The 26,857-nt window shown below is 37.4% G+C and overlaps 12 protein-coding genes across 12 annotated transcripts; 6 read left to right on the plus strand and 6 right to left on the minus strand. All coding sequences in view use genetic code 12, as the record gives it.

Moving 5' to 3' along the window:
• Nucleotides 1–467: 467 nt before the first annotated feature.
• On the plus strand, nucleotides 468–1,640 carry KGF56_002108 (uncharacterized protein; the record flags this gene model as incomplete). Its single annotated transcript, XM_049323302.1, has 1 exon — nucleotides 468–1,640. The coding sequence occupies one exon, from the start codon at nucleotides 468–470 to the stop codon at nucleotides 1,638–1,640; it is 1,173 nt and encodes a 390-aa protein (XP_049180897.1).
• Nucleotides 1,641–1,687: 47 nt separating this feature from the next.
• Nucleotides 1,688–4,186, minus strand: KGF56_002109 (uncharacterized protein; the record flags this gene model as incomplete). The annotated part of the gene is made up of 1 exon (XM_049323303.1): nucleotides 1,688–4,186. One exon carries the CDS (start codon nucleotides 4,184–4,186, stop codon nucleotides 1,688–1,690), a length of 2,499 nt encoding a protein of 832 aa, XP_049180898.1.
• Nucleotides 4,187–4,325: 139 nt separating this feature from the next.
• On the plus strand, nucleotides 4,326–5,342 carry KGF56_002110 (uncharacterized protein; the record flags this gene model as incomplete). Its single annotated transcript, XM_049323304.1, has 1 exon — nucleotides 4,326–5,342. The coding sequence occupies one exon, from the start codon at nucleotides 4,326–4,328 to the stop codon at nucleotides 5,340–5,342; it is 1,017 nt and encodes a 338-aa protein (XP_049180899.1).
• A 284-nt stretch (nucleotides 5,343–5,626) lies between these two features.
• On the plus strand, nucleotides 5,627–7,432 carry KGF56_002111 (uncharacterized protein; the record flags this gene model as incomplete). Its single annotated transcript, XM_049323305.1, has 1 exon — nucleotides 5,627–7,432. The coding sequence occupies one exon, from the start codon at nucleotides 5,627–5,629 to the stop codon at nucleotides 7,430–7,432; it is 1,806 nt and encodes a 601-aa protein (XP_049180900.1).
• Nucleotides 7,433–8,579: 1,147 nt separating this feature from the next.
• KGF56_002112 (uncharacterized protein) lies at nucleotides 8,580–9,635 on the plus strand (the record flags this gene model as incomplete). The annotated part of the gene is made up of 1 exon (XM_049323306.1): nucleotides 8,580–9,635. The coding sequence occupies one exon, from the start codon at nucleotides 8,580–8,582 to the stop codon at nucleotides 9,633–9,635; it is 1,056 nt and encodes a 351-aa protein (XP_049180901.1).
• Nucleotides 9,636–10,027: 392 nt separating this feature from the next.
• KGF56_002113 (uncharacterized protein) lies at nucleotides 10,028–14,510 on the minus strand (the record flags this gene model as incomplete). The annotated part of the gene is made up of 2 exons (XM_049323307.1): nucleotides 10,028–14,302; nucleotides 14,490–14,510. 2 exons carry the CDS (start codon nucleotides 14,508–14,510, stop codon nucleotides 10,028–10,030), a joined length of 4,296 nt encoding a protein of 1,431 aa, XP_049180902.1.
• Nucleotides 14,511–16,440: 1,930 nt separating this feature from the next.
• KGF56_002114 (uncharacterized protein) lies at nucleotides 16,441–17,550 on the plus strand (the record flags this gene model as incomplete). The annotated part of the gene is made up of 1 exon (XM_049323309.1): nucleotides 16,441–17,550. One exon carries the CDS (start codon nucleotides 16,441–16,443, stop codon nucleotides 17,548–17,550), a length of 1,110 nt encoding a protein of 369 aa, XP_049180903.1.
• A 688-nt stretch (nucleotides 17,551–18,238) lies between these two features.
• Nucleotides 18,239–19,851, minus strand: KGF56_002115 (GCN3; the record flags this gene model as incomplete). Its single annotated transcript, XM_049323310.1, has 3 exons — nucleotides 18,239–18,521; nucleotides 18,848–19,746; nucleotides 19,822–19,851. The coding sequence occupies 3 exons, from the start codon at nucleotides 19,849–19,851 to the stop codon at nucleotides 18,239–18,241; spliced, it is 1,212 nt and encodes a 403-aa protein (XP_049180904.1).
• A 124-nt stretch (nucleotides 19,852–19,975) lies between these two features.
• KGF56_002116 (DNA-directed RNA polymerase III subunit) lies at nucleotides 19,976–20,848 on the plus strand (the record flags this gene model as incomplete). Its single annotated transcript, XM_049323311.1, has 1 exon — nucleotides 19,976–20,848. One exon carries the CDS (start codon nucleotides 19,976–19,978, stop codon nucleotides 20,846–20,848), a length of 873 nt encoding a protein of 290 aa, XP_049180905.1.
• A 57-nt stretch (nucleotides 20,849–20,905) lies between these two features.
• On the minus strand, nucleotides 20,906–23,266 carry DBP7 (putative ATP-dependent RNA helicase; the record flags this gene model as incomplete). Its single annotated transcript, XM_049323312.1, has 1 exon — nucleotides 20,906–23,266. One exon carries the CDS (start codon nucleotides 23,264–23,266, stop codon nucleotides 20,906–20,908), a length of 2,361 nt encoding a protein of 786 aa, XP_049180906.1.
• Nucleotides 23,267–23,823: 557 nt separating this feature from the next.
• KGF56_002118 (5'-(N(7)-methyl 5'-triphosphoguanosine)-(mRNA) diphosphatase) lies at nucleotides 23,824–24,777 on the minus strand (the record flags this gene model as incomplete). The annotated part of the gene is made up of 1 exon (XM_049323313.1): nucleotides 23,824–24,777. One exon carries the CDS (start codon nucleotides 24,775–24,777, stop codon nucleotides 23,824–23,826), a length of 954 nt encoding a protein of 317 aa, XP_049180907.1.
• Nucleotides 24,778–25,008: 231 nt separating this feature from the next.
• Nucleotides 25,009–26,391, minus strand: KGF56_002119 (ERMES complex subunit; the record flags this gene model as incomplete). Its single annotated transcript, XM_049323314.1, has 1 exon — nucleotides 25,009–26,391. One exon carries the CDS (start codon nucleotides 26,389–26,391, stop codon nucleotides 25,009–25,011), a length of 1,383 nt encoding a protein of 460 aa, XP_049180908.1.
• Between the last annotated feature and the right edge of the window lie 466 nt (nucleotides 26,392–26,857).

The following is a 26,857-nucleotide window of genomic DNA, read 5'->3' on the forward strand; positions in this document are numbered from 1 at the left end:
AGAACGCGGCTTTAGCTCACTTTCTTCAACAACGGTCTGTTTATCGTCTCAAAGAGAGCTATTCTACTCTACTGTTTCTTGTTTATTCTCTTTGAATATCTATAGCATTTAATACGTGGCGGACGTTGTTTCCTTCAACTTCGGCCCGATTCGGCTATTTTTTCGGCTATTTAAATCTTCTTTCCTCATCTCATCATTGAAAAACAATATGATTATGAGTCAGAAGAAGATAAAAGGAAGAAGATAGAAGGGAGAAGGTAAGAGGAAGAAGGTAAGAGGAAGAAGAAAAGAGGAACAAGTGTAGGATAAGGAGATAAGAGATAAATAAGGAGGTTTTTCCCTAGACTAGTTTCTTTCAATTGACTTTGTTAACCGATTAGCAATTAGAAAATAAGGAAAAGTTTGTTGAAGAAAAGATGGCTAGTAATGAATTGCAAATGAGACAAAGTCCTCGGATCACTGCATTAATGCTTCTTAATCAAGTATACAGTAAAATCAATGAGCCTATTCCATCATCACCGTTTTTGCAGCAAAACGAAGTCAAAATTACCGATATATTAAATGACATTGTTACTTCTTATCTTAAAGGTCAAGAAAAAGTATGGAAAAGTAACCCAAGACTATATAATAATAGGAAACCGTATGAGATGATGATTCGTAACGTTTTCACTAGAAAAAGCATATTAATGAGTTTCGATGTGGAGGCATGGGAGAAAGATACTAATATTGTTACTGAAATTGGAGTGGCTATATACGATCCTAAACTAGGTGGTGGTATGGGATTTGGAATTGTCCCCACAATATTTCAAATTCATACACGCATTCGAGAGTCTTTAGAACTAAAGAATGGGGAATATGTTCCCGATCATGTTGACAATTTCAACGGAGGGGTTACCTTAGTTTTAGGTCAAGATGAAACTGGTATTTTTTTGCAATCTTTGATTGACTTCTTTTTTGGAACTGACCAGCCGCAAAAAGAAATGCAATATATATCTAGAAGTTATTTAGTGGGCCATGGTTTAAAGGGGGATATCAAATGGTTAACTATGCTTGGTGTCAAGCTACCTGAGAATATTTTGACAATTGATACACTGGAACTAATGAAAGTGACCCATGGACAAAGCCCTGTTGGATTAGCACGAGCTCTTAATTACTTGGATATTCCCCATAATTTTCTCCATAATGCTGGGAACGATGCCTATTATACACTACTATTGGCTTTGAAACTATGTGATCCGTATGTACGGATGAAAATGAATTTAGATGTTTGTTTGGTGAAGGAAATGACAGAAGAAGAGAAGAGACAGAATAAACGAATGAAAGAGAAGAAAAAACTAGAGAGACAGCGAGCAAGATTGGAAGAAGAGGCAAACTCTTTAACAGGTATAGACATTTTGGCATTATTTATGGATGAATCAACTATTGAAGAAAAGCGAAAATTGGAAAGCGAAAAAATGGCAGCACGAGAAGCCGAAATAAGAGAAAGGATGAGGTTGAAATCAGAGAAGTTGAAAAAGAAGATAGCAACTTGTAATGATGCTGAGTTGAAAGAACTTAGGACTGCCACACAGGCTATACAGTTTGTGTTTGATAAAGAAGCTTTGCAGGAAATAGATGCTAATGAGTCAGACGTAGCATAATGTTGTTATATAAGACTGTAAACGCTAATAGAAGATAATAGCGATGATTAGTAAAAGCCATCTTGGTATATTATCGTCCGTTCGTATTTCTTGGCCGTTTCTTGAACTTTAAAAAGCAATTTGGCAGCATTCAGTTTCACCGTGGGATCAATTATCAATTCCCATACATTTTGAAGCCAACTTGTAATAAATATTATATCATCATTGAAATTCTGTATTAGATAAAGTCCCTCAAGTACATCGAAAATTAATAACACTCCTAAACTGATACTATCGATTAATTGGATCTCATCCAATTTGATTTCTCGGATGATTATACAACTTAGTGATAAATACTCTTTACACATATCCTTGAGTTGAGTAGATGATGGGTATGCACAATGAATGTAAATGCTGAGGGTTTTGATATAATGTGAGACGAACAACGACAGGTAATGCCCAATGTCTATACGACCAGCTTTGTACCATACATTTAACAAAGGAAAGAAAAAATTCGTTCCTATTAGTTTGGAGAATTTTGGTGTAGTTGATGTAGTGGTGGATACAGTTGATGTGTTTAAATTCATGTAATTATTGTGGAGCACCAAAGGAACACCTTTTATTTCAGAAACTGTGGTGATATCTGTGGTCTTTGTGCTGGTGTCTGTGTTGCTGCTAGTGTTACTACTGGTGCTTGTGAATCCGCGAAGTTCTCTCGCAGCAAGGCCAGTTGCCGTGAGTATAATTATTCTTTGCTGTAGCGAATAATCACCATTGAGCAATAATTGAAACGTGTGGAATGTAACATTTGGATTAGTAACTATTACAGCAACCATGTTTTGCAATTTCAATTCATCAAAATCGGAATCATTGTAGAAATTATCCAATGCAATCAAATTGGTTATTAGGTCTTCTGAATAAAACTCTACTTCGTTACCGTATTGGAACTTCAGCTTTAACAAATCGGGGCCTTGAATGAGTGCTTTCCTACGGAATTCATACGCTTGGGCGTTCTTAGTATCGATGTTCAAATAATCCAATAAATCTTTTATATAAATTGGGTTGGGGATCTTTTGCTTTGGTGGAAGCATTTCTACGTCGTTCGAGAGTTTCCTTTTATCTAATGGTGTTGGTATACTTGATGTGGATACCACTTGAGTGTTGTTATTGTTCTCACCAACAGTAGTGCTGGTGGTGCTGGTGGTGCTGGTAATGCTGGTAGTGGGTTGTTTTGTGTTTTCTTCTTCACCTTGAACAATCTTCCAAGCTTTTTGGTCTTGAAGGTGATGCTCTAGTGGTATTTTCTGTACTAGTAGATCCTTATATGGATTATCTATATTTGAACTTTTAAAAATCGGTTCTTCTTTGTTTAGCAAACACAAATTATCACCGAGTAGTATAGCTAATGCTTTAACATTATTTGAATGAGATTGCAATCTATTACTCACTGCTGTAATACATGCTTTATTGCGAGGTAGGTTTTGTAAAAATTGCGAGTTTTGCAAATAGGACATTTGGACAAGTAAATAAAAAGTCCTGGATTCTTGGATTGTTATTGGCTCGTTTTTGATATATATAGGGTCAGCCCATTTGCTCAATTGTCTTGAAAATACAGTTTCACTTTGTTTTTTATCAGTGCAACTTAGAATCATTGCTGTTAGCTGAATTAAGTTCTTGGAACAGCTCGTAATAATGCTCTCCATTATTGACTCGTCTATTATCTCTGCTGTGGGTTTTAGCAAGTTATACAATGCAAGTATGTTGTTCTGAGTAACTATATTGATTATATACCCTGTAAGAAAAATCTTTAAATATTCCTTCTTTTGGAATGGGGTTATCGTTATCGATTGAAATATACATTGAAAAAAGCTCCAGTTATGCTCCTGAAAAAATAGGTTAAAAAACACCGTGGGTGCTTGTTTATCAAATTTCAAAATAGAGTGTATAAATATCTCTGTTTTTCCCAGTGGTTGTCGGGGATCTTGATCTGTTTGAAGTAACCGGAGCACTGATTGCGAAATGTATGCTAAGTAATTTGTAGTGGATTGTAGGTGCACATTGCTCACAACAACAGAATGCGCTAATGATGACTCATTCGCTATTGCCAAGAGTTTTCCCCTAAATATCAACTTGTCAATTTCTCTCAACTCTATTGGTGTGCAACCTCCTCCTCCTCCTCCTCCTCCTCCTCCTCCTCCTCCTCCTCGAGATTTTAACGTCAAAACTAGGTCATCATCAACTATTTTGTCCAATATTCCCATATATAGCTTCAATTCATCTTGACTACTTGAACTCCTCGCCAATAATACCGATATCTTATTCATTAGATTACCAAATCCAACCAATGACGAATGGAAAACCGTTTGTATACCCAATTGAAGATCCATGGGCAATGAGGCATAAACCTGCGGAATAGTGAAATTGACTAGTGCATTAATAAATGCTGAAAATGTGCTCCTAGACTCACTCTCTCCTTGGCTCTCTATGTACCGACTTAGTATTCCTTCCAATTGGTCTACCGTAGGGTAGTTCTTCAACTGAGCAATCTCATCATTCAACCTTTCCATGATTTCAACAGCTTTCCAAAAAAGAAAGACTTTGATTGCAAAATGTGACTTTTTCGCGATGAGTTTTTCAGTGCGCGCGATATCGCGGAGATGAGCTTTAATAGACAGAGGGTTGGTTCTCTTGCTCTATTTAGGTCATATGTCTCAGCTTTTGATTGTGACTATGCACTTGTTGAAAGTTGTTAGACCCATTTGTAGACAATCACGGGCCTTGTTTTCTACTGCGCAGGTTAATTTTGAAAAATTACTGAATTGTGCAAAAGAACCCAGTTTAAATGACTCGAAATCGAGTAAAGTTGAATTAGATGCCTCGGTTTCAAACAAGATTTGCTTAGGTGGCTCAAAATGTGACCTTGAAGCAATGAGAGAGAGTGCGATAAACGGGACTATTACAGCAGAGGCCTATCTCAAGAGCAATCACTTTGCATTTCAAGAGAATTCCAGGGCAAAAGCAATGGCTATGATTGGTGAAGCTATATCACTAGTTTCGCCTAGAACGAAACCGATGATTTCAATAGATTGCGAAAGCCACGAGATTTCCCAATCAAAAATCACTGAAGTTGGTATATCGATATTAAAAGCTCTGACGTTCAACACCATGCTTCCAATGATCAAACCAATGCATATTATAATCAAAGAAAATATCAAAAGAACAAATCACAAATTTGTGCCCAATAACAAGAATTACTTTTCAAATGGCGTGTCGTATCTAATGACCAAAAAGACTGCTGCGAAATTTATAAAGTTGTTGCTTGACAAATACTTGTTTGATCTTGAAGGGATTTTTGTTGGCCATGCAATAGAACAGGATATCAAGTATCTAGAAAAATTGGGGGTTAAACTCTCTGAACCATTTCATCGAATAGATACATTCAAGTTGCACAGGTTATCTAGATCAAAAGGAGGCTCATTAGCCTCGTGTTTGAAGAGCATGGATATACCTCATGCTTATCTACACAATGCTGGCAATGATGCTTATTATACATTACTACTAGCTCTAGCTTATTGTGACCCTGCTACAAGAATCTTGAAGAATTTAGATCAATATACCGAAGTTGTTGGAAATGGGAAGAAAAAAAAGATTATCAATGATAAGTCGGACTTGGTGGTAGTTGACGATGTAGAAGAGCTACTTGCAGGTTTAGATAGGTGGTAAAAGTATATGTATATATAAGAGGCATATTTGTATAGACACTATCGAGTAGAGCGAGATAGTGTTGTAATAAGCTACTAAGCTACAAAGTGTTGCTCCACCATCTCGCTCTGCTCGATAGTGGGCAGCTGTAGATTACTTAAATAGGCAATATATATGTACCAAACATAAGACCGAGGTATCTCTCTCTTTTTTTCTTCTCATCTCGTTATTTTTCAATTTCATTTGCTTATCATTTTATTCAATTTATTTCATTTCAACAACAGCAAGCAGCTTTTGGTTCAAAAATGAGCCACAATAACGACGAATTAACTTCGTTGTTATCGTCTAGACGTCCCTCTGTGACTCATTCGTTTTTGGATACGCCAATTGGTTCGTTCAAGGGGCCTAACTCGCTACACAATTTTGCTAGTTCATTTACACGAGCTCAATTTTTCACTGCTTCTAAAATAGATAATGCGATTCACAAGAAACGGTCATTTTTCATAGATAATCCGTCACCCCAGGGAAACAGAGACGGACTGTTTTATGAAGATGAAACTTTCGATCCTGAGTTGATAGTGCCTTCGTATCGTGGTGAGCGACTAAGCTCAATTGTTGCTCATGATTCTCCTCTTCATAATCGAAATCAACAATTTATGAATAATACTCCCTTGGGTGATTATGCGCTACCAAATAATGACGTCTTTTACCAAGATGATATTGTTAATGCTATGAACGACTCGAGGTCGAGGCAAGGGTCAAAGTCTGATGAAATTCCAATTTTTGGTAAAAAGAAAGTATTTCCTCAGCCTTCATTTTCCAGTTTAAGAAGTTCGATTTCATTAGCAACTACTGCATCGCAAATTCTCTTAAAGAAAGTTGAGGATGGAGAAGGTAACATCGTTACTGTTTTAGCAGGACACTCAACGGCTCCACAGACGATTTTTAATTCAGTCAATTGTTTAATTGGCGTGGGTTTATTGGCATTGCCTGTTGGGTTAATGAGAGCTGGCTGGGTTTTGGGTTTACTGATTTTGTTTCTTTGTGGTATAACTACTTTTTGGACTGCAACATTACTTTCAAAAGCTATGGATGTCGACGATACAATCATGACCTATGCCGATGTCGGTTATGCTGCCTATGGCTCCACTGCAAAACTCATCATATCCTTGTTGTTTTCAGTAGACTTGATGGGTGCCGGTGTTACCTTGATTATATTGTTCAGCGACTCATTTATTGGTGTACTAAGCAATAATGAGCTAACAAACAAAATGATAACTTTTTGCATACTAACTCCATTTACATTTTTGCCCCTTCCAATTTTATCCATCTTTTCACTATTTGGAATAATGTCAACAATTTCAATCACCATCTTAGTTATGGTTTGCGGGCTAATCAAACAAACATCACCAGGCTCGTTAATCCAAGTAATGCCCACGAATTTGTGGCCCTCTTCGACCTCTGATTTATTACTAGCAGTTGGAATTCTTTTGGCGCCATTTGGCGGCCATGCCATTTTCCCAAACTTGAAAAGCGATATGAGGCATCCATATAAATTTACACAATCGTTGAAAACTACTTATTTCATAACCTTGGCTACGGACTCCTCAATGGCCATTATTGGGTTTTTAATGTTTGGTGCAAAGTGTAGTAATGAAGTGACTAATACGCTTTTGGATACTACAGGATATCCTAGTTGGTGTTATCCCTTAATCAAAAGTTTGATATGCGTAATCCCCTTGGCCAAAACTCCATTGAACGCAAAACCAATCATTTCGGCGTTGGATGTATTGTTGGGTATTGACAAGGTTGATAAATCCGATGTGGAGAAAAGGAAAAAGACATTAAATGCAGCTTGTAGAATCTTTACAAAAATTGGAGTCAATGCACTTTTTGTTATCTTGGCTATAATGTTTCCAGAATTTGAAAAGATTATTGGCATTTTAGGTGCTTCTATTTGTTTCATTATTTGCATAATCTTGCCTTGTTTATTTTATCTTAAATTGTGTGGTGCTAAAGTTGGTAAATTAGAAAGATTTTTTATACATTTTGTAGTAGCTGTATCCTGTGTTTTGGCAGCTTTGGCTACATGGGCGGTTCTTAGATTTTAGAAAGAGATATTTGTTTTATTCTCAAGTAAACTGTTAAAGTAATATATTCCTTTGATTAGTGATCAAAATCAATACGTAGCAGAGTTGTGCAACTCACAAAGAATAATCGTGCTAATTTTTTTTTTTTTCATCTTTTGCCATTTATTGTAGGCTTATCTAGCACACGCAAACTGCTCTCAATTCGTCTACACGGGTCTTGTGTTGAAAAGTCGTATCAAAAACACATTTGACTTGTTGTATTCTTTGAACATTATTCAATTGCTGCAAAAAAAAAATAAAAAATAAAATAAAAAATAAAATAAACTACCAAACGGTTGAGATTCTTTCTTTTTAGCTCGAGATTGATGTGGATGTACTTGACTCGCCATGACCATTTTTCATAGCAAATCAAGTATATTCATTATTACCATTATTACCTCCTATTATCTCTCCTACCTTTGAATTCTTTTCCTTTTGTCTTAGCTACGTAACTGTTTGATACATTATTCAGCGCTACCGTGTATCATTTTATTAAAGTAGATGAAACATCATCTTAGGCATGTTGTGGTAAATTTCTTGAACTCAAATATGCAATACGAAAACTCGAAGCGACACTATCTCGCTATGCTCGATAGTGTCGCTCAATAGTGTCGATAGTGCCGATAGTGCCGATAGTGCCGATAGTGTCGATAGTGCCGATAGTGTCGATAGTTTCAATAGTGTTGATAGTGTTGATAGTGTCGCTCAATATTGTCGATAATGTTGCTATTAAGTGCTGCTCCGGTATCTCGCTTCGCTCGATAGTGTCTAGCAATATATTTCCTTTCCCCGGCAGCTCTTTCTCCCAGGGTTATGCCCAATTCTTTTAATTTTCGATAATGCGTTTTGATTGAATGTTTAGCTTAAAACGTCCAATTAAAGCCAAAAACGGAAAAAGTTGCAAAAAAAAAAGAAATAAAAAAGTCCAAATTTTAATTTTAGTAAATATCACATTAGTTGATATACGGCACAGCAATCACAATAAGAGTTTTGGAGAATGACCTGAAACTACAAGGAGCGTTGGTGAGATGGGTTGGTGAATTTTTTTTTTCCTTTGATAAATTCTCCTCTTTTTCCGTTTACCTTGAAACCTTTTATCTTTTACTGCTTGTAGCTAGAAGAAAATAATATGCATATTCCAGGCCTCCATCACGAACACCACCACAATTCTAGTGAGCAACAAGTTCCGGAAACAGTTATTATTACCGGAGGAAGTGGTTATATTGGTCAACATATAATTGGTGAATTGTTGAAGCAAGGCTATAAAGTTGTCGCAATTGTCAGGTCTCAAATCGACGGAACAAACCTTATTGAGCTGTTTGATTCGCCATTACTTTCCATTGATGTTGTTGACCAATTGGAGAAACCCAATTCAATTGATTTTGTATTGAAACAACACAAAGAAGCAACCGTATTTATTGCTACTGCCGCTGTGGTCAAGTTCGATGCCCAGGATCAGAAAAAAGAAGTAATGGACCCAAGTCTTGCTATTATTGAAAATACATTGACTTCAATTAAGCACCATGGTGAGCAAATTAAACGAGTGATTTTGACTTCTTCGCTGTCTGCCATGGTTGGTCCAGATAAGGTATACAGCTATAATGCGGAGTATTCTGATAATGATTGGTCCCCACTAGATATTGAGCAAGGTAAAACAAGTGGAGTCATGGCTTACTTCACATCGAAGAAATTAAATGAAAAATTTGCTTGGAATTTCATTAAACAAGAAGAGCCTCATTTCGACTTGGTTTCATTGAACCCCGCATTATGTCTTGGTCCTACTTTCTTTGCTAATAAAATAAGCATTGATAGACTTCCGGCATCTAATATGTTTATTTCAAGTTTGTTAAAGTTACAAAAGGATAGCCCTGTACCTGAATTTGCAAGTGGTGCCATTGATGTAAGAGATGTAGCTAAAGCACATGTTTCAGTTATCAAGAACCCCAAAGCTTCTAACCAAAGAATCTTATTGGAAGCATACAAGGCAACTAATCCAAATATCATACACTACATCAGAGAGAATTTTCCTCAATACAAGGACAAATTGCCAGATTCTGATCCAATTCCAGAATCTGCTTTCAAAATGCCAAACGATAAAAAAAGTAGGGAGATTTTAGGAATTGAAAATTACGAATATACATTGGAGCAATCTGTGGTTGATTTGGTGAAACAAACCATTGAATAAAAACAAAAAAAAGAGGAAAAAAAAAATAATTAGCCTATCTTAGATCACTATTTAGAGTTTAATATTTAGGAAATCCTTCTTGATTTATGTCAACTTCTTTTACACTTTCTATATAACACGGTTCTTTCTTTTCTCCTCCTCCTCTTCTTCTTCTTCTTCCTTTTCCTGCTTTTGAATCCTTCGTTTGAACTTCCCTTATTCTGCCACAAGCTAAAGATCCACATTTACCATCTTAATCAAAAAAAAATCGACAATATTAAAAATTAAACTACTATACTAAACATATACTAAGAACAAAATGAACAAACTGAAAATATCAAATCTCATCAACAATGTATCAAAACTCAATTAAAATGATATACATATATAAATATATCATATTGTCCTTTACGTTAATTATCATAAGAATTAACGAAATATTTAAACATTTTTTGTTTAAATTTACTACCTTTTTTCTCCTTCTTTGTCTTTTTATTTTTCTTGCCTTTCTCATCTGCTACTTCTGTATTGTTGACAGTCGGTGGTTGCGCTTCTACTCCGTGTATCGATTGGGTAGTTGGTAGCGTATCAGCGCTTGGGTGAGCCGAGGTCGAGTCATGTTCAGCTTCAGTTGTAGGTGGTGGTTGATGTAACGGTAAAGAGATTATTTGGGGAAAAGAGTGTTGTTGTGTATGTTGTTGGGGCAGAGAAGACGCTGCATGCAGTGCTTGTTCCCGCTGTGGAGTGTATTGCAGTCTTTGTTGTTGTGTGTATGACTGCTCATTTTTGCCCACTGGCTGGGTAGTACGAGTGATCTCCCAAACACCTTTATTGTTGCTATGTTCTTCGCCGCCTCCTCTTCCAAATGAATTAGTGCTATTGGTTGCAGAACTCTTCTTGATAAACTGTAATCCAGAAATATGTTCTCTTCCCAGTAACTCAGGATGCTGTGAACGTAAATCTTGCTCTTTAACAAAAGCCAGGGCTTTAACTTCTTGATTATTCATACCATACACAGTAGCAAGCTGAGAACTGGTAAGATCGGCACGAGGAGGAATAATATCACTACGTGGTGGTACGTCGTCTTGGAAACTTCCTTCCCTACCTACTTGCTGAATAGGTTGTTGCTGTTGTTGCCTATTATCATTAATGTTCAAATCTTCTCTACTGGAAGTAGCAATATTAGTATTCTCATCGCTCACAAATGTCACATCTTCATGATTGGCATTGACTGCAGCATTCAGTTCGGGCACAGAAACTATAGGTTGACTATGTTCTCCTGTAGTATCTAATGGTAATGATGACGCCTCTTTTCCTTGATTGCTATCTTCCCTGCTCTCGCTTGTTAAATCCGTGGCTGGTAGTTCATTATTATCTTGAGCATCTTGAGCATCTTGATAATCACTCTCCTGATAAGAATAGTTTCTTGGTACAGATACCTGGTAATACTCTCCATCATCCACAACTACAACGTCAGTATCTTCCTCTTTTACAAAACCAGGTTGTGCATAATTGGCGTTGTCATTGGCATTAATAGCACTTGGAAAATCAGACTCATTCAAATGGTTTTTATCCCTAACCAACTCATTCTCGTCATTAGTGCTGTTGTGATTATTGCTGGTGCCGTTATTGATGATGTCGTTATCGATGATGCCGTTATCGACGATGCTGCTATCGACGATGCTATTATTGCTGTTGTTGTTTCTTTTATTCCTTGTTTCCATTAAAAACGTGGATTCTTGACTGCCTAAAGATCGTGGATCTAACGAATGCATTCCTGGACTAGACAAAGCATCCGCCTTTCTTGATATCGATGTCCCAGAGTTATTGGAAGCAAAAACATCTGTGATATCAGATGACATTTGTGGAGTAGAAATACTGGTATTGGCTGCATGCACAGGCACAGGGCCTAAATCCTGTGACACAAAGCCATTGGCAGCACCAACTGCTGCTGCAACAGGTTCATCGACAACTTCATTGGGCCTACCAACAGTGGTTTGCTGGGTTTCCTGGATGATCTGAGTAGGAGTGGTAGAATGACCTTGTACTGTAGGTACATCAGCACCACCATAAGAAGCACTAAGAATGCCTGTCTCTCTAGGTAAAGCAAGACTCCGTCTTTTCGCTTCTTCTTGTTCTTGTTGTTGTTGTAGTTGTTGACTAGTTTCAGATGATTCAATCGGGTTGCCGGAATGGCTATGGCGTCTCTTTTTGCTGAAAAGTCCACCAAATAGCTTTTTGTCTTTTGTCTTTGCTTCCTTTGCCTCCTTCTGTGCCCTCTTTTCCGCCTCAATCTGTTCCTTGGCTAATCTCTTTTCTTCCTCAGCTCGTTCTTTTGCAATTCGTTTCTCTTCTTCAGCTTGTTCCTTCATCTTTTGTTTTTCCTCCTTCGCCTGCTCTTTAGCTTGTTGTTTGGCTAACCTTTGTTCCTCTTTAGCTCTTTCTTGCCTCTTTAATGCAACAGCGGGTTCATCTCTCATTGAATACAACGCAAACTCCTTGTGATGATTAGTATATTCATAATTTTGCGGAACTGATTGACTTGCTCCTGTTTCCTTATCCTGTTGGTGTTTTTTCTTGCTAAGGGAATCCATCGAGGAAGTACGTTGAGTTTGGTGAACTGGTTGTGGAGGTGTTAGCGGCAGTTGTGCTTGTTGATCATCAACTACTTGATTTACTACAGGTTGTTGCTGTTGTTGTTGTTGGTAATCATGTTCTTGATGATCTTCACGAGAACTTAAAGGAAGAAAGCCAAATTTGGATCTCCGTTGTGTACGAGATTTGAATGGCCGAGTGGCTTCTGCCAAAGGCGGAGATGCTTGAGTAAAGCTAGATGCTTGAGGAACAGGTGTACTCACATTTGGGTTACGATCTCCGTAAACTTTTTTATAAGCCGCTTGCATTGCTGCTGCGTAAAAATCGGGACTTGGTTCCGTTAATAGTGATGATCCTGAAACTGGTACTTTCAGTCTATGAGCAGGTGTGTATTGCTTTTGTGTTTGTGGTGGTGATCCCGCTGGTGCTGCTGCTGCTGCTGGTGCTGCTGTTGTTACAGGACTAGCAGATGATTCATTGGGGGGAACTAGTATTGTTTTCACATTTTCATCAAATTTGATTGAACTTCCCAAAGAATGACTATAATGAGCAGCTTGTCTTGGAGACGTCACTGGTGATTTTTGCTGCAGTGGCGTAATGTTTGAACCAGAAGGACTGTGCCGCATTGTCCTCATAGTTGTGAATGGCTGCTGCTGCTGCTGCTGCTGTTGTTGTTGTTGCTGTTGTTGTTGTTGCTGTTGTTGTTGTTGCTGTTGTTGTTGTTGTTGTTGTTGCTTCTGCTGCTGCTTCTGCTGCTGTTGTTCTTGTTCTTGTTGTTGATCTTGTTGGGTGTGTTCAGGTTGTGGAATATTTTCAGAAAAATGCAGTAACGCAGGCGGCTCTGCAAAGTTCTTATAAGGATGCTGAGCAGATGGTGAAGAATTGACCACGGGACTTGTAGTGATGGAAGGCCCACTGTTTGATTTGGTAATTTCTTGAGCAGTTACAGTTTCAACATTTTCAAGCGCTGTTTCATCTGCATATGACTTATTACTACTGGTTTTCAAAATCGATCTCAAATGTTGACCCTGACTGCTTAAGGATGTGGTTCTATCTTTATCTTGATGGGTAATATTCTGTGGCGGCTCCACAAAAGCTGAACCTAGACGTTGATGCGATTCTTGTTCTGATATTACCTCACCAATTTCGAGATTAGCACGACTATTATGATCAATACTGTCACTATCTATGGCGGATTCCTTGATTTCTTCAAGGGAATTACTACCATTACTGTTCCCCCTATTCAATTTGAGTTTGGTTCCTGGTTCATCGACTTGATAATCGTAATCGAAATTTTGTAAATCTTCATCAATTTTTGTTAAATTAGCTTGAATGTGTGACATTGAGTTATTTCTATAGTTAGCTGAGCTGAGTGAATTGGATCTAGAGTTATTTCTCGAGATATTCTTTGTTGCTGTTTCAATTATATTAGATCCATCGGGAAATGTTTTCACCGTTTTCGTGGTGATGGACTGAGTTCGACCATGTTGGTCTACTACTTTTGTAGTTGTTGTTGTAACTACATATTCTGCATCCTCTACTACTTCTTCCTCTTCTTCACGTCCTTCCCTATCTCTTGCTGGTTTTTTACCAGTCTTTTCATAAAGATTTGCGTTGCTCAATTGTTGTCCTCGAGTTATCTGGCTGTTCCTGGTGAGACTGTTTCTACTCTGTAAGGTTAAGCTATTGTACCTTCTAGGTGTCGCTGCTGTCGCTGCTGTCGCTGCTGCTGCTGGGAAATTGTGTGTCCGTGGATCATAAGATGGCTGCGGGGTATAAAGATACTGCTTTAGCGGGCCATTATTACCAACACTTAGCGAATTCGATCTTGCATTGGCCTTATGTTGACGTTGAGGTACAGTTTGACCACCATAATTCTGAATCGGACTACTATGTAATCTCAAGGCAGCGGCAGCGGCTTGACCGGCACTAGTCAAAGATTGTGTACGTTGCAATTGCAGTTGTACGTGGGGTTGTTGTTGTTGTTGTTGTCCATTTACGGTGATTGGTAAACCAGCATGTTGTGTTGGGTGATGGTAAGTATTTATATCATGAGTATATTTGCTGAAACCTTGATATGAATCATATCTCCTCTAAGATAGCACATTAGCCGTTAGTATATTTTCAATTGAATAAATTCTCTAAGAAAAGGGAAGCCAAGAAGCAAGCCAGAAAAAAAGAAGGGAAAAAAAGAGATCCATCCAAAGCAGGAACGGAAGGGGGGGGGGAGGACTCTCGCGGGGGGGTGGCGGTACCTTTATCTATTATATTGCGACATACTCTTCTGTCAAATAAACCCATTTTAAGGTTAGGGGCAAATCTGAAGGAATTATCAACGAGTCTTTTTTGGACAAACTGTTGACTTTACCAGATTTAGAAAATTGTTGATAATTTAAATAAATAGCAATTGACGAAATTTGAGAGATGGCTTTTTAGTTAAGTTGTTGTTCTCAATTATTACTACCGTGAAATTTTGACTAATAATTTTTTTTGTTTGCTGATACACAATAACCTACATAACCTTGTCACGCATTACAAGTGTTATTCTTTGAAAAGTGCAAAGATTGTTCTTTATTAGTAGCAATGTAGAACAATAGGAAAATAAGTTAATGTAGAAAAGCAATAGAAAAATAATTAGGGAGCAATTTGGATAATTCAGGAGCAATGTGGGAATTCAGGGAGGGAATGTAGAAGATAACATAGAAGCAGTATGGATAATTCAGCAATGTAGAAGAACAATGTAGATTTCCCAAAAATGCAGACTCTAATAATAAGTAACATCTCAATAGACTTGCCTGGACAAAAAGAAAAAAAATAGTTTTCCATATGGCGGGTGTCAAGTGAGGCTAAATAGAGGGAAATCCATCTATTTGGCTTTTAAATTTAAATTGCATTTGATGATTTACGAAAAATATAGGCAATACTTGATGCCAAATTCACACATCTACCGCGAGGTAGATGTGTAAGCAAAAACAACCCGAGATAGAGACTAGACGAGTGAAACGAGTCTAGTCGAGAAAAACACATGAGTTTGATTTAGGTTGAATATGATAAGAAAGTGTTGCTAATCAGTGTTGTGCTCATTATTGAGCGGAGCGAGATAGTGTCGCTTCGCTCGATAGTGGAGCAACACCTTGTAGTTTGTTACAACTCAAGTGTCGATAGTGTAACTTGTCAGTGCTGCTCACTACTCTCTACTTCTACTGCTCCATTTGCTCTCTTTGCTCACTAGTGTCGCTCGATAGTGTCTACCAAGTGTTGTTCGATAGCGTCGGCAGTTTTGACATATTTTTGACTCTTTTTTCTCAGCTAAATCACCTAATTAGGAAACCCGATCTTTTTTCATATATATTGATTTTTCTACACTACTTGTTCTGTTGCAGGAATTTACTGGTCAATGAAAACTCGTATATTTTTTGGCTGCGAAAAAAAGAAATTGCAACTAATCAAATATACAAAGAGACACCATATATCTTGAAATGTCTTCTCCCTAGTATAGCAACACTAGTGGGCAAAGCGAGCTAGTGGAGCAGTAGAAGTAGAGAGTAGTGTGTTCCTCTCGACTAGATGAGTGAAACGAGTCTAGTCTCTATGCTCCATTATCTTGCTCTTGATAGTGTTGATAGTGTTTATACTCTTCTCTCAACTAGATGAGTGAAACGAGTCTAGTCTCTATGCTCCACTATCTTGCTCTTGATAGTATTGATAGTGTTTATACTCTTTTCTCGATAGTGTTGATAGTGTTTATACTCTTCTCTTATAGTGTGGATAGTGTTTATACTCTTTTCTCGATAGTGTTGATAGTGTTTGTACTCTTCTCTTGATAGTGTTGACAGTATTTATACTCTTTTCTCGACTAGACTCGTTTCACTCGTCTAGTCTCTATGCTCGATAGTGTACAGACATATTACTCTTTTGCTCAAGTCTCATCCTCACATAAATCCACACTCCATACTTCTTCTTCAAGAGAGAGTGTGTGTGTATGTTGATATTCACCTTCCAGAATTATTAATGCCCCACTAAGAAAAAAAAAATAGAATGCTTATCAATCAATCACGTGATGCGTGATTTGTAATCCCCTTACTAATGGAAGAAGGCTCTATTCAAAGTAAGCTTAATAGAGAAGGAAGTTTATACCTGTTGTTAAAAAAGGTGTATTTGTGACTTGCCCCTTCCTCCAAACTCTACTCAATGATGAGTATATAAGAAGAAACTCAAAAACTTACTTAGCATGAACTTTTGGACACTCATATCTATACCTATATCGATTGCAACATATTATTATTATACCAAAGGAAAAGCCGATCCCTCAACAATGGTTCCTTCTTCTTCAACCTCTTCGCATACCGCTTCAGCTTTAGCTTCCAAATTTATCAAAAATGTACATCCCTTGCCGACATTCTTTTTCAGTCATGGAGGCCCTACATTTATGTATGAAGATGACCCATTCGGCAATAAGGGAGCATGGAGAACAATCAAAAAACTAGGTCAAACGATCAAATCGTGGAAACCAGATTACATTCTTGTAGTTAGTGCTCATTGGCAAAGTCGTGGTTCAAATCTAATTGAAATCAACAAAATTGCAAATAATTCTAGTGAAAATCCCTTGATTTATGATTTTTATGGGTTTCCCAGCTATATGTACAAAGAAGAGTTTCATACCAAAAATGATGAATTTATTGCAAACCATGTAAAACAAGAGTTGGTCTCAAACAGCTTTGATTGTAAGGTAGTTGAAAGAGGAATAGATCACGGTGTTTGGGTACCGTTCAAGGTAGCATTCAGTGACTATACTACCCAAACCACTCCACAACCAAAAGTCAAGGGCCTTGATTTGGATTGCCCCGTTATTCAAGTCTCATTAGCCGCTAATGATTCTGACTTTGACACCCATTACAAACTAGGCAAAGTGCTTAATCATTTTAGAAGCAATAAGATATGGGACGAAAGACAGGAGAAATACCTTACTGGAATGGTTATTTGCTCGGGAATGTCAGTGCATAATTTGAGAGACTTGGGATATTCAATGAGACAACCCGAAGGCGTGATGCCCTATGTAAAGCCATTCAATAAACTTCTCACTAATATTTTGGAAAATGAAGACAACAACAACAACAATCAAGGTGATGATTTATTGACAAGATTGAATAATTTAAAGAATCTACATATTTTGAGACAAGCCCATCCAACATTGGAACATTTCTTACCCATTGTTGTTGCAGGTGGTATTGCAAATGACTCGAACGATAGGATCAAAGAGCTTTACAATGATGAGTATGCAAGTTTAGGATGGGGGGTATACCAGGTTGGTGAATTCTCCTCTTCGGAAAGTGTACTCTAAAAACATAGATGTGTTTTGAGACTATCGAGAGCAAGATAGTGGAGCATAGAGACTAGACGAGAAAAGAGTATACACACTATCAACACTATCTCACTCTGTTCGATAGTGTCGGTCGCGATACTTGCCCTAAAAATACATATCGAATCAATATTCATATAAATGTATACTAATAAAATACACTTGTATATAGAAGAAGTTGCGAAATACAAAACAAATTTAGTTTTTTTGATGAGTTTTCATACAAAAAATATTGCAAATATATACGTTTAACAGTAGTTTGAAAACACTTGTCATTTTCTGAAAACATACCTTCTTTCCCCTCCTCCTCTTCTTCTACAATATTTGTTAGCGTGGTTGAGTTACACAGAAAACAAATTGCTAGTTCTAAATTAACAAAATGTAAGGCTACAAAGGTATTGAAAAAAATATCTTGCCTTTTCATTTTCATTTTCATTGGTGTATATAGATATATACACACACGGCACACTTTAGCAACACTGTCCCTACACTTTAGCAACACTGTCTACACTTTAGCAACACTGTCCCCGCACTTTGAATTCACACACTTGTTAGTCATTGATAACAATGTTGACCAATCTTACTAGACCAGGCCTATTAAATAACCTTGATATTCCTCTCCTCCCCCTTCTCCCCCCCCATATTTTTTCTTCCATTTTCTTTCATTTTCTTACTTTTTCAACAACTCCTTCAACGCATCTGCAATACCTTTCTCATCCAATCCTTCTAATTTCCTCTTTACCTCCTCACCACGTTCAAATCTCGCTGTCAAAGTTGGTGGGACACCAAAACTTTCTCGAATTAGTATAGGCAATTTATAGTTCAGCTGACTTTTTATATTAGAATAGTTGTTCTTCAAAAAGCTCCGTAAAGGAACTGACGCCTCTCCCGTCTGTGACAAGTGGAATCTAAGCTCCTTCAATGCAGTGGGGATCACAAATTTGGACATGGTACTAGTAATCGGTAATTAATTTAGTTGTTGGTCAACTTAATGGGGTCCTTTTTTTTTTTCGTTCCTTCTCAATTGGTGGTTTTCTGATGAGGAGGGACTCTAAAGGCATATCACGTGACTTACATGATCCGATCTAGTCTCTCGAGGAGTTGAGATGGTTTAGTTGAACCATGTTGATAGCTCCTTGCTACGAATGTGCCTTAAAGAGTGAGAAACACTAAGAGAAGAGTAAATTCCATAAAAAAAAAAAAAACAAATCAGTGAAACTGGTTCAAATTTGTCCAAACACAATTTCCATTCTAGAAAGATATTTTATTTTAATCATACCAAATTTTGATCAACTCCTCACTAACGGCTGATGGCGTTAAAACCCCCAAATCGGTAACCAAAGCTGTAATATACTCATGCGGAGTAAAATCAACAAAATGCTCGTCCAAAAAATGATCAGATTTCTTTTTAAAATTCTCGCTAAACTCACTTTCCTGGTCACTCAATGTGGAAATGTAATTCATATTTGGTAAATCATTAGGTGCAAGTGGGAACAATCTAACAAATTTGTGAGACTCAGTTATAACGTAAAATGGTTTATTATTGACTTTCGCTAGGCATCCAATTTGGTAAGTTCCTATATGATTAATAATACCACCACTTTCAGCAACTCCCTCTGCGCCAACGAAAATCTTATCCACTTTGTGTAATACGTAGCCAACAGCATTATCGACAATGACCTCACACGGAATTCCCGCGTCATTCAACTTTTGAGCCATCAAGTACCCATTTTCCGTTGGTCTCAGCTCGGTTATTAGAACCTTGAATCTGGTAAGTTGTTCCTTTCTAGCCTTGAGCAACAACGTAAACACAACACGAGAGTAACTATGCACCAAAATAATATCATCGTCCTTAATAAACGGAACCCCAAATTCTGCCAGCTTATCTCGTGAAATCTTGGCTCTTTTGACAAATAATTCACCATTTTCAATCAAATTTTTAAAAAAGGATTCCCAATTACTGTATATGTTTGTGTTTCTCAAGACAAATCTCATGAATAAGTCACACCCTGCTGAGAGGGATATATTATTGGGAATAGAAGATTTTAGCACTTCGATATTCTTTGATACCAAGTTGATCAACTCTGAAGACGTCGATGGTTGTTTGAGTCGTAACATAGTCACAAGTGACTCAATTGCCGCTATAGGCATAGTCATATCCTGATCCTCTTTTAAAAACTTATGGTAAGTCGCCGTTATATCAAATATTTCCGTCATTATTACATAAACCAGGTTCTTGATATACCTTTAAACCAGATGATGTTGAAAATGTTGGTTGATCATCTCGGATTTCAGAGATGATGAAAAAAAAAGAAAAATAAAAAAAAAAAGATTAAAATTAAAAAACTCCTAGGAAGTATAATGATGGACTTTTTAAAGTTTGTTTAAAGAACATCAAGAACACAGTATGAGCCTGGGTTTATTTGTGGAGGATGAAGATGAGGATAGATATAAACCGTCAACATCGACTATAAAGGAAGAAGACGAAGAAATGCTGTCATTTGAAGACCAACTTCAACAAGGTGCTAGTAGTAGTAGTAGTAGTAGTCGTGACAATGCAAATATTCAATTTGGAGAGGAAGACGAAGATCCCATAGTTGAGACCATTCCTTTACTAATGAACTACGTACCAAGTACGGAGACACAATCAGTACATCTTCTTCAATTTCCCGGCCGCTCTAAAACGAGGTCTTTACTTAGAGAAGAACTAGTCTCTGCTACAATCAAACCTAAATCCCATTTACTCGATATCAAGCTACCAATGAACCTGGACAAGTTCTTTGATCAAAGTAAAGTTGATGATTGGGGGCCAAGTATCGAGTTTCAGTCGCTTTCTGGGGTGCTAGATCCCAACGATACCGGGATATATGCCGGCAAAATTATCAATGATGGCATTAACAAGAAAATCGTTTTATTCAATATTGATTCGTCAGTTCAGCTTCGCACGAGCTTCAAATATCTTGATGATTTGGATAAGAGTAGTTTGCAAATGAAAAAGCCAGCACAGCAAGATTCACCAGTCGATACACAAGCTGTAGAAGTTTTACAAAGTGCAGCAAAGACCTCGGCTTTTGGCCAGGACAGTAATAGAACCTCTCTAAGCGAGTCTTTAAGGTCTGCTAGAAATTGCGATGAAGAACAATGGCAACATTTGACATGGAAGATGGGCAACAACTCTGCGCTTCAAAGCCTAAAGCAACAGCTACAAGACGATGCAGACGGGATAAAGCTAAAAACTGCTACAACACCTTCAGAATTTATAGACAGATCATTTTATTAATGCACCAAATTTTTTTTTTTTTTTTTGTTTTGTTTCTTATATCATGACTCTTGACTCTCAATAATTAAACTCACTGCTTGACGAGTTTACCGCCATTTTAGCTATACGCAACATTTTCTTTCTTGGATCTTCCTTCTTTCTTTTTGATAGAGTGGATTCACTATTGCTGCTTTCATTAACTTTAGCAGACTTCCTGCCTAAACTCTTTGGCGTTTCTCTCAATCCGAAACTCTTTGCAATGTGACCCAAATGCAATGCTTTCACATTGAAGATACTACGTTCACTTGACAAGTGGGTAGCATAAGCTCTTATATGTGAAGTGAATGCAAGTATTGCTCGAGACAACGCATGAGAGTCTTCCAACAACCATCGTTCTATATCCAAATGCCAGGTGGTTGCATGAATGTCCCAGTCACCCAACTTGTTGTGTTTATTTTTCTTCGTCAGTCCATCTTCTTTGGCAAATGCTTGCTGTAAACTTTTCTCATAATTGAGTATTCGAAGACTGTCCAGTCTAGGATGGACAACTTTCAACTTTGCATCAATATAGCCCTCTTCTAAACCAGGGGATAAAAATAAAGTTGCATTTCCCTGTTTACCAACTCTTGCTGACCGTCCAATCCTATGCAAATGGTCATCAATAGTGAACGGAGCATCGTATTCAATTACATTGGATATATTTGGTAAATCCAAACCCCTCGATGCGACATCGGTACAAAATAGAATCTTGTGTGGGAACCGAGGATCCTCTTTGATGAAATTTTGTAATATTGTGGTTCTCGTTTGCTGTGACAAGGACCCATGAAGCTTGTATATAACGGTATTTTCGTTGACCATAGGCGCTGTTACTTCTCCAATGGCATTATTTTCTTCAACCAAATCCTCGGGATCAGTCATGACTGTACTTGTTTCACCAGTTTCTTGATCTTTGATTTTCTTGATTACTTTCCCATTTCTTGTGAATACGTCAAAATGGTAATTCACAGAGTCTGAACACGAGAAAAACACCATGGTTCGTGAAGCATTGCTCAGCTTTTCAATCTCACTAGCAAAGTTAACCAACGAAGCATTTAAAGAAACTAGCCTCAACTTTGGTGGTACAATAATAATGTTTTGTGTCAACTGCTCTGGTGCAAAGGACTCATGTGAATTAGTTGCTGTTGTGGAACCACCAATATTATTATTATTATTATCATCATCATCATCATCATCACTATCATTATTAAGTTGGATAGTTCCCTCAACCTCCCGATCAACCGAGATCATCTTGGGATTATTCAAAAAAATGCTTCCCAACTTTTTTACATTATTTTGTAATGTAGCAGAACACAAGATGTTGATTCTCTTACTAGGTAAATCCGGCCACTTGTCTCTTGTAATGTGTATTGCTGATTTATTATCAATAATCGTTGTAATTTTTGAAATAGTTTCCTCAAACCCCAACTCCACTAATTTGTCACCTTCATCTAATACTAAGTACCTCACTTGCCCTATATCCAACGACTTTGTATTTTCCAAATGATCAACTAATCTACCAGGTGTAGCAACTAGGATATTAACGCCTTTCCGTATTCTCGCTTTTTCACTTTTCTTCTTTTCTCCACCTATAACAATACCAGGTACAATAAATGAGCAACATCGATTCAAGTTTTCCAAAACCGCGTATATTTGATTAGCCAATTCCCTAGTTGGAGTCAATATCACAGCAAAAACTCCAGAATCTCTACCAATGTTTTGTTTGCCCATCATCATCAACTTGTGAAAAATCGGTAGCACAAATGCCATTGTCTTACCTGACCCAGTTTGAGCCTTAGCAAACAAGTCATTGTGGGTAATGAGTAGTTCTGGTATTACCAATTTCTGAATCTTTGTTGGGTACTTGTATCTCAAATGCTCGGTCAAATGCTTTGATAGCCTATCGTTTAAACCAAGGCCAGTAAAAGTAGTTGCATCTTTCATAGGAGCATTTGAAGGGGAATATGCTTTTTCAGATGTGACTGTATCTGTATTTTCCTGAGCAGTGGATTTGCTATTATTTGTAAATAAGGAGGATACGTATAGCTCATCTTTACTTCCTCGCGTGGTGGTGGTTTTTGTACCCCCCGAGACTTTGACTCTCTTGGGCACACCACTTGTATTTTGACTCAGTTTCAAGCCATCGCTATCATTTTTATCCAATTTCCTCTTCTCAGTTTTCCGTTCAAGTATGGATACGCTATTGGCGCCTTTTACTTTTGGTTTTTCTTTTAATTTACCCAGAAGTGTCAATTGCAATTTCCGTCTCTCTTTCCATCTTCCACCGCTCACTTTGATGTTTCTTTGTGGAATCTGCTTAACTGAAGATGGTTCAGGAACAGCAAAGTTTAATAACATTCCATCACCATCATCATAGTTATTATTATTATTACCAACGCTCATTTTATAACCCCTAGCTTGTATATGTATATCACTACTTGAACTTTTCATCTCATCTCATCTCATCTCATCTCATTTATTTAAAAAAAATATACAGAAGTAGTGCTACCATTTACGCTTTTCTACTTTACTTCTTCTTCTTCTTCTTCTTCTTCTTCTTCTATTATTATGACTACTTCAATAACTCACACCATTACTGTGAATGAAAATCGTTTCTTTTTCTATTTATTCTATAGATCGATAAATGGTAAACTCAGTTCTTTTCTACTTTATGTTTCGTTTGTTTATTCACAAGACTAACGAGGCTGAATTCAACTTTAGTTGTGTTTTTTTCTTGTATGTCTAAGGGGTTTTAGGGGGTTTTAGGGGGCTATGTACTAATTGAAAAATTGCACTTCTATTAACTCTTATTCACCAACGTGAAAGCAAAGTTAGTGTCGGTGACAGCTAGCGCTGCTCCACTATCGAGCACACACGGGTCAGTGCTGCTCCACTATCTCACTTAGCAGATAGTGTCTGTCAGTGCTGCTCCACTATCTCACTTCGCTCGATAGTGTCTGTCAGTGCCTCGTATTTAAAACAAGGTTTCTATATCCATCCGTTTTCCAAAGAGCATGACTCTCACCTAAAATGTACCCAATAGTTTTTTCCTGATAATAGTGCTCGTTCAATCTTAAATTGTCAATCACATCATCTAAAAATATAGCCTTTCCAATGTTTATTCCATTTCCCAAACCAGGATGTTCAACATTAACTACATGTAGATGGAAGTGGTAATAACTGGGTTGGTAGTGAACAAAGATTCTAATCTTGTCCCTGGTTAAGCCATAGTTGGTTTTCGTTACTTGCTCGATTTTTTCTCGAATCCTTTTTAAATAGTTTGTGTGCTCTCCCTTCAAGTCTCTGATAGATGCAATGTCTCTTCTATTGACTATGCAACATAAATACATGTTTTGTAAATTAACACCATCCCACTTCATATCGGGTAATAGTACAAACCCATTTTCACTTTTGTCATGGTAAATAACTGTTTCCTTTTCTTTTTCATGAAACAATATGTTGTAAACCCATTGCATTCGATCGCCCTTCATTGTTTCTATGTATGGGACAACATACTTGTAATACATTTCCAGCGTCTCACGAACGTAATGTAGCTTTTGGCTTGTATACTTTTCAATATGTGTTTCTGTTGCAGGGTATATGAGATTGAACTTGGCTCCAGGAAGATCTGACAAATTCTGTTTCAACGTAGCTTTAGCCCAAGTGTAAACATCATTCGAATTGATCTCCCGTAAATCTTTGAGCAAGATCGATATAGGATTATCATCATTACTGCTGCTGCTGCCGCCGCCGCCGTCCTTTGTGAATAAGTCAACGTTGAATGGAGTTTTTTCAATGACAATAATGGCTCTATCTTGTTTTATTGTACCCAAAACTGCAATTGTTTTGGTTTGAGTATCTGAATTTAGCAAGCAACTAAATTTGAAATCTTCAAGTAGCTCTATCCTAGACATTTTCTTTTCAAAATAATCACGGACTCTTTGCTTCAGCTCTTCCTACTGTTATGTGCCATCTACTTCTCAAAGAGGGAAAATTTCCTGTATTTGTTTGAAATATAAACGCTACCGAAATTATAAAGTGGTGATAATTCCATCCATCGGTATCCCTCTATTGGGATGTATTTATTTGGATTTATAGTGATGCTATAGTTTTATTTGGATTTATAGTTTTATGCTATCTAATTACTATACTGCAAGACTCTCTTGTTCTTCCTCCTCTTCACTCAAATCAATGCAAACCCAACTTGGCCATGCAATTTCGTCTCTCAAAATACTTCGTAACTGCTCCATTAAAAACTTTTCAACTTTACCAACGTTCCTCAACACATTATTCTCCACCTCACCAATCTCACTTTCAATCTTGATCTTTTTGATGATATCTATTCTCTCTTTATTGTTTGGGTTGTGAAAATAGTAATCGACGAAATTACCACCGCTGTTTGTAGCAGTGGGCGTGGAGGCCGGTGATGTGCCACTCATATGCCCATCTGCTTCATCATTCACATCGCACAAGAAGGACAAGAACACAGCATTCTTCAAGTAGGCAATAGTGGCAATAGAATGGATAACCAAATCTGTCACATGAAGCTTTATAGGAAGTGATATAAAATTTGGAGATGGATAATTCACCAATAATGTGACTAGTATATCTATTTGCAAGTCGCCCTTATAATTGATTTCAGCTATTAATTGAACATCCTCTAGCCCAACTTTATGTTTAGCTTTCAGTTTCAGTTTTGTTGAAATTTTGGGAATTACTCGGGAAGACAAGCTATTTTGATTTAAGATATTGGTATGTGGTTCCGTTCCGGCTGCTACCGAAGTAGCAATGGGTGTAGATCCAGTCATGCTATTTACACCATACGGGTTTAAAATCGACTGAAAAGAATCTTTGAATTGAGTGAGAGCAGGTGCATTCTTTTTTGAACTCGTTAATGGCGGTCGCTGCTGTTGCGATAAAGTTGGTACCTCGGTAGTGCTGGAGGTGACATTTAGCTGATTGAGACCTTCCTCCACTGTGGACAACTCGTCATCATTCTTATTATTCTTATCTTTGCCTGCATCCTCTTTGTCATCATCAACCTCTTTGTCATCATCATCCTCTTTGTTGTCATCGTCATCATCATCATCGTCGTCATCGTCATCATCATCATCGTCATCATCATCATCATCATCGTCATCATCATCATCACTACCATCGTTATCATCGCCGTCATCTTCATTGTCATCATCGTTATCAAAGGCTCCCTCCTTATCTTCTTCATTTACCTCCTCATCCTCCCCCACTTCCTTAGGAATACCTTTTGATACCGCATTACCTGCACCAATAGCGTCTCTCTCAGTCTCGGATCCATCTTCGCCATTAGCATAAAATTCTTCAAATGGATCCCCGATATGCCTTATAGTAATCTCAGGCGCAATGTCTCCCAAATTGAAATTAACAACCTCAAGATTTGATATATATGAGGGTAATGTCAACGATTGGAACTGTTCATGTAGAAGATTTCTAATTAAGTCATTAATCTCAGAGTCCGAAGTGAGCTTTTCCCAGTTTATATCAAACGACATTTAAAGCACCATAGCTTGCTTGTAATCAAAAAGAATATACTCTAATCCTGAAAAAGAAAAATCAACTTGTATACAAATAAATAGTCATCGCTACCAAATGCGATGGAAACCCTGGAAACCACCAAATCTTTCCCTTCTTCTTCATTTGCAAATTTGACAAGTTTTATAGTTGATAATGTTTAATAATGTTTGAGAATAGATGAGTTAAAAGCCAAATACAAACATATCAACAAGGAGACACACGACTTGCGTCTCATGAAAAGTAGCAAGAGAGAATTGACATTTATCTACTTTTAGAGAACAAAACTGTTTTGTATTTGCAACTGTGGTTAGCCGGGACTATTGTTAGATGGCCCAAAAAAGCAAAAACAAAAAAAAAAAAAAAAAACAACTAAGAAGCCCCAATTTGAAGATTAAAGACCCATGTATTAGACTAGGATTTAGTGTATTAGGATACTGTGTATTA

Source organism: Candida oxycetoniae (genome assembly GCF_023343755.2).
Source record: "Candida oxycetoniae strain CBS 10844 chromosome Unknown scaffold13, whole genome shotgun sequence".
Classification (NCBI taxonomy): domain Eukaryota; kingdom Fungi; phylum Ascomycota; class Pichiomycetes; order Serinales; family Debaryomycetaceae; genus Lodderomyces; species Lodderomyces oxycetoniae.